At 51.2% G+C, this 16176-nt stretch overlaps 1 protein-coding gene across 1 annotated transcript; it reads left to right on the forward strand.

Moving 5' to 3' along the window:
* The first annotated feature begins 12565 nt into the window (after positions 1–12565).
* Positions 12566–15934, forward strand: LOC127208515 (asialoglycoprotein receptor 1-like). The gene is made up of 9 exons (XM_051168001.1): positions 12566–12691; positions 13144–13232; positions 14082–14198; positions 14523–14618; positions 14703–14774; positions 14977–15063; positions 15152–15303; positions 15380–15486; positions 15647–15934. The coding sequence occupies exons 2-9, from the start codon at positions 13163–13165 to the stop codon at positions 15801–15803; spliced, it is 858 nt and encodes a 285-aa protein (XP_051023958.1). The 5' UTR covers positions 12566–12691; positions 13144–13162; the 3' UTR covers positions 15804–15934.
* The last annotated feature ends 242 nt before the right edge of the window (positions 15935–16176 follow it).

Raw genomic sequence — 16176 nt, forward strand, 5'->3', positions numbered from 1 at the left:
GCCCTGGGACGGGTGGGTCTGAGAACTTCAGGCCTTTCCTTACCTCACAGAGAACAGAATACCTAAAGGGGTCCTGGGAAGGAGTTATCAAAGCGAGGCAGCGGAGAGCTAGAGCCGTGCTAGTCCCTGGCCACCTTGCCATTAACTCCTGTGAGCTTGGTCTAGCCCTGACTGCTCCTAGCTGTTGGCAGCGCATTTGCTCCTAAGGGAAGATACAGAAATCCTCGACTTACAGTGGGTTGAAATGACCTATGTACAAAACTGCACAGAATGTACAAATTCAATATACTAAACTTGTTGACCATTAGGACTCGGTTTCCTCCGTCTTAACGGGCTCAGAGCATTGGTCCGTGGTTGGGCAAAGCCTGTTGTGTTACAAGGGACTGAATGGCTCATGAGGACAGCCTGGAAGCCGAAGTGCCCTACTGCCTCCCAGCATCGAGAGTCACCCAGTTCATTACTAGCCCATAAAAAGATTAAAAAACTCAATTATGGAGGCTTACGCTGTAATCCCATTACTTGGGAAGCCCAAGCAAGAGAAGTGGGAATTGAGGGTTAACCCAGGCTATGAGGGTTAACCCAGGCTATGAGGGTTCAGGATGAAGCTACCATGAAAGACAAACAGAGTGCAACAAAAACAACAAAGGTAGCTTCTACCAAATGTATATTTCTTGCATTGTTTTAGAGTTGATAAAGCTCCAGGCTAACCTGTTAAATATAGGGCTGGGTAGGGGAAACATTCTTAAACTCATGGGGTTGTAGACAGAATTTTATTTTATTTTATTTTTTTTTTTGAGACAGTTTGTCCATGTAACTCTGGCTGTCCTGGAACTCACTCTGTAGACCAGGCTGGCCTTGCACTCAGAAATCTGCCTGCCTCTGCTTCTCCGGTGCTGGGATGAAAGGCATGAGCCGCCTCTGCTCACTGTGGACAGAGTCTTTACCGGAGTTTGCTGTATGGATAGTTATTGTTGGATATATTTGTGCCCCATCTTGCAGGAAAAGATTTGAGGAGCCTTGGCAAATACTGTGGGTCAGAAAGCAGAAATGTGACCCCAGATATAAAAGTTGGGGATACGAAGGTGAGCCGTGGTCATCCCTCACCAGGACAGACCAGCCATTTGCTGGCACCAGCTGCGATACCATCCCCATGTCTGTCTGATTGTCGGGAGAAGGCTGAGGTGGGGGGCCCTGCGAGTTGCTAAATCCTCAACAGCTGCAAAAGGGCAGTTTCTGTAGCCACCCCCTGAGCAAAGATGAGAGCTGGATGCAGAAAGTCCAACGTAGAAATGATTCAGGGGAAGGCATCTGGCATCGAGGCAGAGGTCACAGGAGCACAGTTCCATGAGTCTGTGACCCTGGGTTGCCCAGTGGAATTACCCACGCAGCATCCTGATCCACAAGACTCAGGTTTCCAAGTCTCAGAGTGTAGGACCCAGGGTCTGCATGGCAGGGGAGCTCCAGTGGTCCTGGCATTGTGGTGGGTGGACAGAGGGCGCCTCTCAGGTCATTTTCACAGCCTGGTGAGGCTACCCTGATATTCCCTGTCACTCGCCCACAGGAGGATTCTGGAGCTGGGGAAGGTGTGCTAAAGCAATGGTTTTAGGGCCAAGGAATTAAGGAGAGTTTTTACCTAGATTTCCCAGTTTTTTTGTTTTTGTAGTTGTTGTTTTGTATGTTTGTTCTGTTTCATTTTGTTAGGAAGTTTCCCAGGCTGCCGAGGGCTGGGATTACAAACATGCACCACCACACCAGGCTCAGTTTTTGCATTATTATTACCGCTTTTAATTAAAAAAAAAAAAAAAAAGTTAAATCCATCCGTGTGTGTGTCTATGGGAGTGGATGTCACATGCCTGTGGATGACCCAGGACACCAGAAGAGAATGTTGGGTGCCCTGGATCTAGAGTTGTGGGTGCTTGGGAGCTGTGGGTGGTGGGAACCAAACCTGGGTTCTTGGAAGAGCAGTAAGTGCTGTCAACCAACCAGCCACCCCCTCAGCTCCTAGTGGGTTTCTTTTTTCTTTTCCAATTGATTTTGAGAGATAGATAGATAGATAGATAGATAGATAGATAGATAGATAGATGAGAGAGAGAGGAGAGACAAGTGTGTGGTGCATGTGTGGGGTTCAGAGGCCAACCTGGAGGGAGTAAGTGTTTTCCTTCCATTGTGTGCGTTTCCAAGGATCAAACTCAGGTTTTCAGCCTTGGGCAAGCATCTGTACTTGCTGAGCTGTCTCACTGGCTACTGTTTTGCTTTATAATTTTGAGGGAAAAGGTCTCGGGGGTTCCCAGCCTGGCCTCAAATTTGAGGCACAGGCACGGATGACCCTGACCTCTTGATCCTTCTGCCTCCACCTCCCAAGTGTTGGGGTTACAAGCATCCACCGTCATTTTTGTCTTCTGTTATTTTTAAGTGATGTGAGCAATCTGTGTCCCTGACAAATTTGCACGTCTAGAAATTCACAGGATTAAAAAAGTTCCCCCATTCTACACATCTGGGAAGGCACGGTTAGCAGTGTGAAGGCGTGGTTAGCGGTGTGAAGGCGTGGTTAGCGCTGTGAAGGCGTGGTTAGCGCTGTGAAGGCGTGGTTAGCAGTGTGAGGTGTGGTTAGCAGTGTGAGGTGTGGTTAGCAGTGTGAGGCGTGGTTAGCAGTGTGAAGGCGTGGTTAGCGGTGTGAGGCGTGGTTAGCAGTGCGAAGTCCACAGAGAACAAGTTTTTGGCGCCCTTGCCACCTTGCATTGTGGTTCAAACTGAGGGCCACAGGCCGGGCAAACACTGTTTTATTGAACTATGTCCTCAGCTCCTCTGGTCCCCTGAGGCAAATTGAAAAAGGAATTTTAATGTTTTAATTTATTTTTATTTCATGCGCATTGGTGTTTTTTGCCTGCATGTATGTGTGTGTGAGGGTGTTGGATCCTCTGGAACTGGATATAGACAGTTGTGTGTTGTAGAAAGACAAATTATTCTTTCTATATTAAACAATGCAGTAAATTATTATGGCAACACTTTTCTCTTTTTTTTTCTTTCTCCCCCTGCCTCCCCCCGCCCCCGAAAAAAAAAAAAAAGGGTTTCTCTTGTAGTTCTGGCTGTCTTGGACTTGCTTTGTAAACCAGGCTGGCCTCAAACTCACAGCGATCTACCTGCCTCTGCCTCCTGAGTGCTGTGCCACCAGGCCCGGCACAGCAACAGTTTTGTTTAACCAGTTAGTTCACCAATGACTGACAGAGAGACTGTTATTTATTTATTTATTTATTTTTGGTTTTTTGAGACAGGCTTTCTCTGTGTAGCCTTGGCTGTCCTGGACTTGCTTTGTAGACCAGGCTGGCATCGAACTCACAGAGATCTACCTGCCTCTCTCCTGAGTGCAGGGATTAAAGGCATGTGCCACCACTGCCTGGCTCGAGACTGTGATTTATTATTAAGTTGTAAGCACCACTTTGGGCAGATTCTGAGCTACTTTAATGCTAGTACCTTTAACCGCCCCCCTATGAAAACCTATCACTTTCCAATCTGATGACTCCAGGGGTAGCCATCAGTCTGTCCTTAAGCCATGTGCTCAACGCCAACTTGCCTTAAGGCAACTCCTCTCTCTCTCTCTCCCTCCCCTCCCCCCTCTCCTTCTTTCCCCTCCTGTTGCTCTGCTGCTTTCTCTCTCTCTCCTCTCACCTCTCGAACCCAAGCCTGGGGAATCTAGAACTCCGCCTTTCTCTCTTCTACCCAGTCATAGGCTTTAGCATCTTAATTTAGGCAATCGGGTGTAGGCTCATTTTTTCTTAACCAATAATAATTTTATTACAACTTATTAACCGAGCATACGTCACTTATAACCCGACTAACCAAAACAATAGGAAAAGAGGATTAAAGAATACAAGAACAAAACCGTAATGATATCAGCTCTGAGGAGCGATTCTCCTGGCATAATCAGCAGGATTTCTTCTGCTGGAACCTGGAGTAACCAGAACCCGGAACCTCAGCAGGAGCCCAGAGCCCCGAAGCCGTCCCTCGAGTGGTTCTCTCTAGGAGCATCTGAAGTGCAGCGGTGAACAGCCAAAACTATCTGAAGTCTCCCAAGAGCCCTGCCTCTAGTTCTGGACTCATTTCTATATCTCCTTCCAGCGTCTGTTCATGGGTTTTCTTCAGCTGGCAACAATCAAGTTCCCACACGAGGTGGTCGGTCTTCTAGTAGATTAACCTCACCTGTTCTCTCACAAGACTGTTCCAATCCCGCACTTGGGATCATAAAAAACAGGTTTATCTCTCCTTCAACCAGGGATAACTGGGGAACATTTCTTATCATCACATGGTTACAGGAGATAGTTCAGCATTCATAACAATGCTATGGCAGGGCAGTGACCACATGTTAAGGCACTGAAGTCAGCACTTGAAAACACAGTTGGACCTTCTTCCAACAGTTGTGAGCTGCCATGTGGGTGCTGGGAATTGAACCCAAGTTCTAGAAGAGCAGTCAGTGCTCTTAACCACAGAGCTATCTCTCCAGCCTCTCCAGCCTGGGCATTTTTTTTTTTATTTTGAGCCAGGGTTTTTATGTAGCTCTCTGGCTGTCCCTGATACCCATTATGTAGACCAGGCTGGCCTCGAACTCAGATCCACCTGCCCCTGTCTCCCAAGTGCAGGATTAAAGGCGTGCACCACCATTCTTGGCATCAGATTGGAAATGTCTTAATTTAAAATTTTTATGTGTGGGGTTGGAGAGATGGCTCAGAGGTTTAGAGCATTTGTTGCTCTTGCAGAGGGCCCAGGTTCAATTCCCAGCATCCATAGGGCAGCTCACAACCATCTGCAATCATAGATCCGGGAGATCCAGCAGACACACACACGGTACACATGCATTCATGCAGGCAAACAAATTCATACACACAGTAAAATAAAAATTTTTAAAAAGCTATGTGTATGGGTGCTTTCCCTGCATTTGTGTCTGTGTACCATGTGTGTGCCAGGTGTCCTCAGAGGCCAGAAGAGGGTGTCGGGTCCCTGGGACTGGAGTTATGGATGGTTGTGAGCCACCATATGGGTCCTGTGAGTCAAACCCAGGTCCTCTGTAAGAGCAGCCAGTGTTATTAACCATTGAGGCATCTCCCAGCCCCAGAAGGCAGAGAAGAGCCTGGTCTTCCAAAGTCACTTGGATTCAAATCCTGGCTTCTCTTTCCTTACCCTCTTTATGTCTTTCATCAAATCCTCATGAATGTGATTAAGCAAATAAAGTGCCTGCTGGACACCTGTCTAGGGCTAGTTTATGCGTGTGGGCTCCCTTGGAGCAATCCTGTGCTGAGGCACAAATGGCTACAGAGACAGGTGGAGGAGTGTGCCAAGAAGAGCAGAGTGGAAGGTGGAGGGGGCCCCCGGGGTATAGCAGTGGGGAGAGAAGTAAGCAGGATCCAGCTCCTAGGATTTTACATGGCTTCCAGCCCCATGGCGTTCTAGTGCTGTGGAAAGCTGTTAAAGGGACTGGAGATAGGGTTCAGAGGGAAAAGGTGCTTGCCGCCAAGCCTGATGACATGAGTTCAGTTCCTCATAGGGGACCCTTATGGCGAAAGGAAAGAAGTTGTCTTCTGACCTCTGCATGCTCACATCCACACAATAACTAAAGACATGTTAAGAAAACAAAAATGGCCGGGCGTGGTGGCGCACGCCTTTAATCCCAGCACTCAGGAGGCAGAGGCAGGTGAGTTCGAGGCCAGCTTGGTCTACAAAGTGAGTCCAGAACAGCCAAGGCTACACAGAGAAACTCTGTCTCGAAGAAAAACAAAACAAAACAAAACAAAACCGACCAACCAAACAAAAAACCCAACAACAAAAACCCCAAAACAAACCAAAACCAACAATAAACAAAAAGAAGCTTTGAGGGTGGCAGGATTCTATTTTGGTACCAGTAGGGAACAGACAGTAGGGGGCGCTAGAGAGCTTAGAGGCAGTTGCCCACATTGACATGAGAGGATACTGTGGTGTCATTGACACTTTGGCCAAGAAGCTTAACCCCTCGGGCTGTTTCCCTCCTGTAACATGGCTGCAGTAACTGCCTACCTTGCTGGGTTCATAGAGTAATAAATGGGACAAAAAGTCTTTAGCCTTGGATGTGGTGCACAGTAGGAAGTGGTCACAAGGACTGTGCTTGCTCTGGGTCTCTTCACTGAGTGCATAAAACTGAAAATTACATAAGCTCCGTAGCATTCAGTATTTCAAAATGTGGTTTTTAATCGTCGCCCTCTGAAAGGAAAGAGACAGGAAGACTTGGGCCACAGAACCCCAATTGCTCTAAGGCTGCAAACTTGGGGTGTGTGTGGGTTGGAAAGAGTAAAATTGGGGAGGTGTTGGGGGATGGTTTGATGTATTTTGATGCTAATTACTCCTGGCTGTTTGTGTGACCCAACCTTTTGCTTAATAAAAAGCCGTCCCACCTGGGCAGGGCAAAGGAGATAGGTGGGGCTTAGAGAGAGAGGAATTCTGGGAAGAAGAGAGACAGCCAGAAGGAGAAAGGAGAGAGACCTGAGGCGAAGAGAGGAGAGGAAGGCCGCCATAGGTTAGATGGAAAAAAACCACATGGCTGACATAGATAAAAAATCCAGCCCAGATAAAAAGCATTGACAAGTATTTGAGATTATGGATGGAAAGTAACTTGATAGAAGTTATTTAAAACAGATGCCATGGGATTGAGACAGGGATTCCCATGCCTGCCCTATTATGGGAGGTAGTTTAGGGGATTGATATCTGCCCTGCCCCAGGTTAACTAAGGTTATTTTAAAACATAACAAGTGTCTGTGTTTTAATTGATTGCTAGCCAGGCCTACTGATGATACTGATAATACAGATAATTTTAAAAACAATAGGGAGGTGCTAAACAGGAGGGAGAGGGGCCCTGCTGGACTCCATAGCTTATGCGTCCTAACCATGACTTAGTAGCCCGTCACCTATGGCATTGGGACGCCGAAGGCCCGAGGACCCTTGGTGTAGTAGGCCCGTCTCCTTGCCCTGGCTGTCCCTGTCTTCCCAGCTTCATGCCATCATTGTTTGGATAATCTCTCTGGCTTCAGCTCAGCACTTCCTAGCTATGGGGTTCACAGGAATTCAGTGCTGGGTCCCCTCATCCTGAGATCTTCTGGGGCCAGATGCTGGAGGTCAAGGGTGCCGAGTGGCTTGGCATGCAGTTTCCATCCTCTAAGTCTGGGGCAAGGCCAAGGTCATACATGAGTTTGGGAAGCAGCTCAGGACTCAGGTATCTTCAGGACCCCAACTTTGCACTCTGTAGTGAGCAGAGCCTTGCTCTTTGCTACCTGGATCCTAACTCCCTCTTTCCTTGGCATTGAGAGTTCCTCCTCCTCCTCCTCCTCTTCTTCTGTTTTTGGTTCTTTCTTTTTAAAAAATTTTTTCATTATGTATACAGTTTTCTGCCTGCATGTACACTTGCAGGCCAGAAGAGGGCATCAGATCTCATTACAGATGGTTGTGAGCCACCATGTGGTTGCTGGGGATTGAACTCAGGAATTCTGGAAGAGCAGGCGGTGCTCTTATAACTCTGAGCCATCTCTCCAGCTCTAGCTTTTGTTTGTTTGTTTGTTTGTTTGTTTGTTTGTTTCAGAACAGGACTTCTCTGTGTAGCCCCGGCTGTCATGGACTTGTTTTGTAGACCAGGCTGGCCTCGAACTCACAGAAATCCACCTACCTCTGCCCCGCGAGTGCTGGGATTATAGGACTACGCCACCACGCCCAGTTTTGACATAAGAGTCCTAACCTGTGGTGGTTTGAATAAGAATAGCCCCCATGGGCTGGAGAGATGGCTCAGCGGTTAAGAGCACTGTCTGCTCTTACAGAGGTCCTCAGTTCAATTCCCAGCAACCACATGGTGGCTCACAACCATCTACAATGAGATCTGGTGCCCTCTTCTGGTGTGCAGGTGTACATGCAAGCAGAACACTGTATATGTAATAAATAAATCTTAAAAAAAAAAAAAAAGAATAGCCCCCATAGGCTCATATATTTGAACACTTCATCTTTAGTTTGTGGAAGAGTTAAGAGGTGTAATCTTGTTAGGGGAGGTGTGCCACCAGGGATAGCTTTGAAGACTAAAATGCCCACCCAGTCTTGCGCTCTCTGTCCCCTGCTTGTGGGTCAGATGTGAGCTCCCAGCTGCTGCTCAAGCACCATGTCTGTCTGCCTGCTGCCATATTCCCAGCCATGTTGGTCATGGACTCATTCTCAGAAACTATAAGCAAGTCCCTAATTAAATGCTTCATTTTATTTATTTATTTTTTTAAAATAAGTTGCCTGGGGCCTGGAGAGATGGCTCAGAGGTTAAGAGCACTGGCTGCTCTTCAGAGGTCCTGGGTTCAATTCCCAGCAACCACATGGTAGCTCACAACCATCTATAATGAGATCTGGTGCCCTCTTCTGGCATGCAGGTGTACATGCAGGCAGAACATTGTATTTACAATAAATAAATAAATCTTTAAAAAAAAAGTTGCCTTGGTGATGTCGCTTCACTGCAAGAGAAAAGTAACCAAGACACAATCCAAGTCTTGCTGGGCTGCTGGTGGGAATATAGGAGGCAGCAGGCACACAGCACTCGGTATGGGCCTGCCCAGAACAAAGTACAGCTGACTCAAATCCTTGAGATGAGCATTACTCCAACTTTTCAGAGGAGCCCAGAATTGTCAGAGAACAGGCTTCTCCCACATCCTCTCTGGGGCCCTCCAATCCTTTGTACCCCTTGCTCATCCTTAGCGCCCCCACACTCATCATGGCCAGCCCCTTCTCAGCCTTGTAGCTGTCCAGGCCTCTCGCAGCCTGGTTTCCCCCAAAGGAGACTCATTTCTCTCTTTCTGCTTGGTCACTTTCAGCTCTGAGCTGGCAGCCCCATTCTTTGCTTTCCCCTGGTAAGGGATGTCATCTATGTTGCTGCTGAAAAAAAAAAAAAATTCCTGAGAAAACAACTTAAAGGAGGAAATATTTCTTTGGCTTAGACTGTGGTTGGCTGGCTCCGTTACTCTGGGCCTGTGGCGAGGCTGAACATCATGGCCGGGTAGAGGGTGTGGCAGAGAAGGCTGCTTACCACTGTATAGCAGCCTTGGGGGGCAGAGGTGGAGACAGACTCCCACGATAAGATATACCTCTTCAAGGCACACTCCTTACCGATCTCACTGCCTCTGGGCCACTTAGCCCCTCTGACCCTGTGTCCACATGGAGGCCAGGCCGCTGCACGCCCTAGGTATGTGTGGCCTTACCACAATCTTGCCTGCACTCCTTCCCTTTCCTTTCATGCAGTCCTGAGGCTTGGACCCAAGGTTTTGGGCATGTTAAGGAAACTCTCTACCACCAAGAGACATTTCCAGGCCAACTTGCAACTCTTCATGCCCCATGGTATAGCCACTCAGCCCTTAAATGCATTTGTCACGCAGTGCTACCGGTAAGACATCTTTGAGTGCGTGTTTTCCTGGGATGTGTTCCTTGTCTTTCAATGGTTCCAGGGATTCTGGCCTCCTGGGACTTGTGTGTAGTTTTTGTATGTAGTTCTGTTCCACAGTGAGGAGGGTTGCCCTGGGAAACCAGAGGACAGTGTAGAGATGATGGAATGGTTGCCCTGGGAGACCACAGGACAGGGCAGAGAAGATGGGATGGCTGCCCCGGGAGACCACAGGACAGTGCAGAGATGATGGGATGGCTGCCCTGGGAGACCACAGGACAGTGCAGAGATGATGGGATGGCTGCCCTGGGAGACCAGAGGACAGTGCAGAGATGATGGGATGGCTGCCCCGGGAGACCACAGGACAGTGCAGAGATGATGGGATGGCTGCCCCGGGAGACCACAGGACAGTGCAGAGATGATGGGATGGCTGCCCCGGGGGACCAGAGGACAGTGCAGAGATGATGGGATGGCTGCCCCGGAGACCAGAGGACAGTGCAGAGATGATGGGATGGCTGCCCCGGGAGACCACAGGACAGTGCAGAGATGATGGATGGCTGCCCCGGGAGACCACAGGACAGTGCAGAGATGATGGGATGGCTGCCCCGGGAGACCACAGGATAGTGCAGAGATGATGGGATGGCTGCCCCGGGAGACCACAGGACAGTGCAGAGATGATGGGATGGCTGCCCTGGGGGACCAGAGGACAGTGCAGAGATGATGGGATGGCTGCCCCGGGAGACCACAGGACAGTGCAGAGATGATGGGATGGCTGCCCTGGGGGACCAGAGGACAGTGCAGAGATGATGGGATGGCTGCCCTGGGGGACCAGAGGACAGTGCAGAGATGATGGGATGGCTGCCCTGGGAGACCAGAGGACAGGGCAGAGATGATGGGATGGCTGCCCTGGGGGACCAGAGGACAGTGCAGAGATGATGGGATGGCTGCCCTGGGGGACCAGAGGACAGTGCAGAGATGATGGGATGGCTGCCCTGGGAGACCAGAGGACAGGGCAGAGATGATGGGATGGCTGCCCTGGGAGACCAGAGGACAGTGCAGAGATGATGGGATGGCTGCCCTGGGGGACCACAGGACAGTGCAGAGATGATGGGATGGCTGCCCTGGGGGACCAGAGGACAGTGCAGAGATGCTATTCTGAGGCTAGGCCAGCAGTCATGTCATGAGGACACCCTCATGGAGGAGCCTGTGTGTTGAGGGACAGAGAACTTCAAGCAGCAACCAGCAGTAGTTTGCCTGTCGTGTGGCGAGTCACGTTGGCAGTTGGTTTCCCAGCCTTAGCTTTGTCTTCACAAACGCAGCGCTGACTGAGAGATTCTGAGTCAGCCGCACGGTGGGATGATCTGTGTTCATTGCTTAAGTTGCTAAGTTTTGGAGTAATTATTCTGTATATGTGACTAATATAGATGTCCAGTGGGATGGGCCTGTTGTACACACAGGATAAAACGTATCCCCCTAGGTAGAAGTCTATTGACAAGGGATGAAAAGCCACCCACACACCCACAATCCACACTTACACTTATTTAAATGTGTGCATGCACACACATGCATGCACACTCACCACTAGTCCAATGCACTCTTATCCATGAGCTTAGGCAATGGCTCTAGGGTACAAATCAGTTTTCAAGATGCTTTCTTCCAGAACAATGTACAAGTGGAAAGATGGAAAACTCCTGAGTTTATGGCGTTTTGCAGTTTTGCAAGCTAATGCCAAGGCATCGCTGGCATTCAGAGACCTAGAGACTAGGTGCTCCCTCGCCCCTACCTCCACCTTGCTCCTTGCCAGCTGCTACCTCCAGGAGTGTAACTGCCATTCACAATGGATCTGCGTCTGTTTTGTTTGCCAGAATAAACTAAGTGGCAAAAAAAAAAAAAAAAAAAAAAAAAAAAAATCAGAGAGTGTTAAATTAATGGCCCAATTTTCACCAAAATCGCTGGCAGCAAGCCCAGTCCATGTAAAAACATGAGGATTTTTAGGACACAGACAAACAAGGACACACAGAGCGCTGCCTTTATGTAAGTGATGCCTTCCTGAACAGCGCATAGGCTTTGGACAGCCACAGCCGGGGTCTGGTTTTCACTTTGCAGCCTAACAAGAGGTCTGTATTTAATACTGCTCGCTTTCCAAGCTGGAAGCTGAATTCTGACAGTCCTCTCTGAAGCCCTCAGGACTACAGGGGCCATGTTTAAGCATCTCTGGGGACTTGAGGACCTGGTGTTGGGACCAGCTAAGGACCCTGTTCTGGGTGAGGCACTGAAGGCAGCATACAGGGCTTTCCTGTTTGCAGAACGGGCTGTTCGCTGGGGTGAGGATGAGAAGGGTTTGAAGGCCCAGGGCTCAAATTCCGTGGGAGAAAAGTTCCTTATGCTGCCTCCTTGTGCTTGGAGGTGTGCAGGGCAGTGAGCGGGTCAGGCTGGGGCTGAGGAGCCTTGAGCTGAGCCCCCAGGAATCCACAGCTTTGCAGCTATAATGCCAAGGTCAGAGGTCAGGATTGGGCAAGAGCAGGGAAACAGCTGGTGCCTCTGATCCTCGTCAGGGATATTTGGCGATATGGACAATTCTGGGAAATTCAGAACGGAAAGGGGGAGGGGCTCTGAGGGGAAACAGCAAACTGCACCCTAGCCTTTTAGGCCTGTCTTCCTCACGAACAGGTAAAGATTATTGAAGTGTCGGCATACATGGGTGTGTGCGCGCGCGTGTGTGTGTGTGTGTGTGTGTGTGTGCGTGCATGCACACGCATGCATATGTGTGTGTGTATGCCTGTGCGTGCGTGTATGCGTGTGTGTGTATGCACGTGCATGCATGTGTGTGTGCATGCCTGTGTGTGTGTATGCATGTGTGTGCGCACGCACGCGTGTGTGTAGACCCCTCTTTTCTGAGACATAGAATAGAACCCATCCATGCTTTCTTTCCACATCAAGTGCCACCACCCCCCCAACCCCCCCCCCCCCACCCCCCCAAACCCCCCCCACCCCCCCCCCCCAAAACCCCCCCCCCCCCCCCCCCAAAACCCCCCACCCCCCCACCCCCACCCCCCCACCCCCACCCCCCCACCCTGCCCTAGTTCCAAATCTATTTCCACCTCTGTTTACCGTCCAAAGTCCTGGCATTGATGATGCCAGGTTCAGCAAGCTCAGATACACAGGGCCCCTGGGTGGACCCTGTCCTCTCCCCTCACATGCTCAGGAATCCACCTGATTCTTTAGACTTCAGCCCCCTCCTTAGCCTGGGCTCTGTGTGGTGCTGAGGGACTTTCAGTAAGTAAACTGAGGCGGGGGGGTGGCGGTGGGAGTGGGGGTGGGAGAATGGATGGGTGGCAGCCAGGAAAGAGTGGGTGGAGGGGTCCTGCACATGCGATACAGACACACACAAACACACACACACACACACACACACACACACACACTGTGTAAATGGGAGAGAATAGATTTTTCTTAGACAGGATGTAGCCTTGGCTGGCCTGAAACTCACTATGTAGATCAGGCTGGTCTTGAACCCACAGAGATCCACCTGCCCCTGCTTCCTGAGTGCTGGGATTAAAAGCATGCACCACCGTGCCCGGCTAGAGGATAGATTTTGGATGTTGGGCTTGGGAGCAGATTGGGGAAGAAGGAAGCGTGTTCACCCTGTCGGATGTAAGCGGGCATTGGACTTCTCCCAGCTCTGGGTCCGTTAGCCCTGGCTTCGGCTCTAAGCTTGGCTGTCCTAGGCCCAACCGCGGCGCTATTATGACAAAGGATTATCAAGATTTCCAGCACCTGGACAATGACGAGAGCGACCATCACCAACTGCGGAGAGGTGAGGGTGCTCCCGCACAGAGGCTCTGTCCCTCTGACTCAGCCCCTGGCTCCCTGGCTCCCCGCTGGCTGGTGGGTGGATCCAAGGTGTGGCGCCTACTGAAGGCTTGGAGATGAGTTTACTTCCAGTCCCTTCTGAAGTTAGGTCCCTTTCCCCCCTCAGTTTTGATGGTTTGTAGGTGGTGGTGGTGGCGGTGGTGGCGGTGGTGGCGGTGGTGGCGGTGGTGGCGGCGGCGGTGGGGATCAGCTTGGCCCAAGGTTGAGGACCTTGGAGAGTTCTCCTTTCTGATGGAAGATGAAGCACCCTGTATCTAAGGCAAACCCCTCCCCGGCCACTTCTTTGTCCTCTGAGGAGGGATTGTTGTGTGAGCAGAAACAATACAGGCCTCTTGAGGTAGCCTAGGTGGGCAGTGTACTTGGAAGGAGCACAGGGGAGGAAAAGCGGAGGAGAAGGCCCACATTCCGATTGACGGGACTCGCCTTTTCTCCCTGTGTGCAACCAAAGATGTACAGGATTCACGGAGAAAGGAAGAAATGCGCCTTTCCCACGCTTTGGTGACTTCCTAGGCGCAGTTCATCGTCTGTAACGACACCACCGTGCCACCAGGTGGCAGCAGAGGTTCAGGGCCTCTGCTGTGCTGGACAGGTCAAAACGTCGCACTCCTGATAACCTTTTTCTTCACCATCTTAGGATGCGTGCGACCCTACAGGGTTGTCCACTGCCCACATTTCTTCATCTATATGGTTCTTCTTAGTGTATGGGAGAGCTTAGTTTGCGCTCTTCCTAGGACCCCGGCGTCTACACCAGGTTGTCTTGGCCGGTGAACTCTTGAAACCCTCTCTCTTGCAGGTCGGCCTCCCACTCCGTCGCTCCTGCAGCGCCTCTGCTCTGGACCCAGCCTCCTCCTGCTCTCCTTGGCCATCGGCCTCCTGTTGCTGGTGGTTGTTTGTGTGATCTCATCCCAAAGTGGGTGGCCAGGCTCTGTGTGTGTGTGTGTGTGTGTGTGTGTGTGTGCGCGCGCGCAGCGGTGGGTGGGTTCAGACAAGTTGTTTTTTCTTTTCTTTTCTTTTTTTAAATATTTATTTATTTATTATGTATACAGTGCTCTCCCTGCATGTACACCTGCAGGCCAGAAGAGGGCATCAGATTACATTATAGATGGTTGTGAGCCACCATGTGTTTGCTGGGACTTGAACTCAGGACCTCCAGAATACCAGCCAGCACACTTAACCTCTGAGCCATGTCTCCAGCCCAACTTGTTTTTTCATATCCGCATCACCTCTTGCCTAGACTCCCACCTCCGGGGCGACCTGCTGGCTCTAAAGCAGAATTTCAGCAACTTCACCGTGAGCACTGAGGACCAGGTCAAGGCCCTGAGCTCACAGGGTGAGGAGGCACCTGGTCTGGGGCCCGGGGGCGGGGCTGAGGGGTGCGGGGGTTGTCAGGACACTGAGCAAGTTTCTCCTCTAGGGAGCAATGTGGGAAGAAAGATGAAGCTACTGGAGTCGCAGCTGGAGAAACAGCAGCAGGATCTGACTGAAGGTGAGGGTGAGGGCTGGGGCGAGGTGAAGGGTGAGAGAGGGAGGGGAGAGGTCAGGGATGGGCATGGGGGAGGGGCCAAATCTCAGCCCAGATCGGAGTTGGGGGCGTGGGGTGGAAAGGCTGTGATGACTGGTTAACACTTGCCTAATTCCTTTGCTTCCCGCCTTGTCTCTTCTCCCCTCCTGTCCCTCTGCCGCCCCAGATCACTCGAGCTTGCTGCTGCACGTGAAGCAGTTAGTGTCTGACCTGCGAAGCCTAAGCTGTCAGATGGCTGTACTTCGGGGCAATGGTGAGGGGCGGGGTTACCAGCCCCGCTTTCTTGAGCACCCCCCACAGTCGGTAGCACCTCAGCCCTTCACCTCCACACCCCACCTCAGGCTCTGAAAGGACCTGCTGCCCCGTCAACTGGATAGAGTACGAAGGCAGCTGCTACTGGTTCTCCAGCGCGGGGAAGCCCTGGGCGGAGGCTGATAAGTACTGCCGGCTGGAGAACGCGCACCTGGTAGTGGTGACCTCCTGGGAGGAGCAGGTGAGGCTGCCAGTGGGTTCTTCCGGGACACCGGATGGTGAAAAGGAGAGGTTACCGGCTCTGCTTCTTCCCTCAGAAATTTGTCCAGCGCCACATGGGCCCTACAAACACTTGGATTGGCCTCACTGACCAGGACGGGCACTGGAAATGGGTGGATGGGACTGACTACGAGTCAAGCTTCAAGTGAGTATACGCCTGCGGCGGTTTGCGCCATCCTGGGCGGGGGGCTGGGGGGGGCGCCCTGCTTTCCCGCCTGCGTCCCCAGCCTGCCTTCCTGCCTGCGTTCCCAAGGCTGGAGATCCTCGGGGAGGAGCACTGCTCACAGCAAGTCTTTCGTCTGCAGGAATTGGAGACCTGGGCAGCCCGATGACTGGTACGGCCATGGCCTCGGAGGGGGCGAGGACTGTGCCCACCTCACCAACGACGGCAGCTGGAACGATGACGTCTGCAGGAGGCCCTACCGCTGGGTCTGTGAGACAGACCTGGGCAAGACCAGTTAGGAGCCTCTCTCCCCCTAATTTATTTCTTTAATGCCTTGAGCTGCTGAGGTTTAGCATTGGGAGGCCCTACCTTGGGGTCTCCACATCTCGGGTTTTAAGGGGAGGGTAAAGACTGGTGTTTGAGGACTGCGGCATGACGCCTGCTACGGTGGAACTGTTGAAACCTACGAAGCTTTGTGCAGTGTGCAGCTTGCTGTGCTCGACCCTCCCCCCTTTTTTTAGAGTGAAAAAAAAAAAAAAAAAGAGGTATACTGAAACATTCATGGGCTGTCTGGTCATTGGCGATTAGGAAGCAGGCGTGCGGTGGCCGGGCTTGGGAAGGCCTCAGGCCGGCCACAGTGGCCTGAGAACAGGCTGGACTTTGGGCAGCACA

Source organism: Acomys russatus, chromosome 25, assembly GCF_903995435.1.
Source record: "Acomys russatus chromosome 25, mAcoRus1.1, whole genome shotgun sequence".
Classification (NCBI taxonomy): Eukaryota; Metazoa; Chordata; class Mammalia; order Rodentia; family Muridae; genus Acomys; species Acomys russatus.

Coding starts and splice junctions, on each gene's coding strand:
- LOC127208515 (XM_051168001.1), top strand. CDS start 13,163: ATGACAAAGGATTATCAAGATTTCCAGCACCTGGACAATGACGAGAGC. Junction 14,619..14,702: donor CAAGGCCCTGAGCTCACAGG/GTGAGGAGGCAC, acceptor TTTCTCCTCTAG/GGAGCAATGTGGGAAGAAAG. Junction 14,775..14,976: donor GCAGCAGGATCTGACTGAAG/GTGAGGGTGAGG, acceptor CTGCCGCCCCAG/ATCACTCGAGCTTGCTGCTG.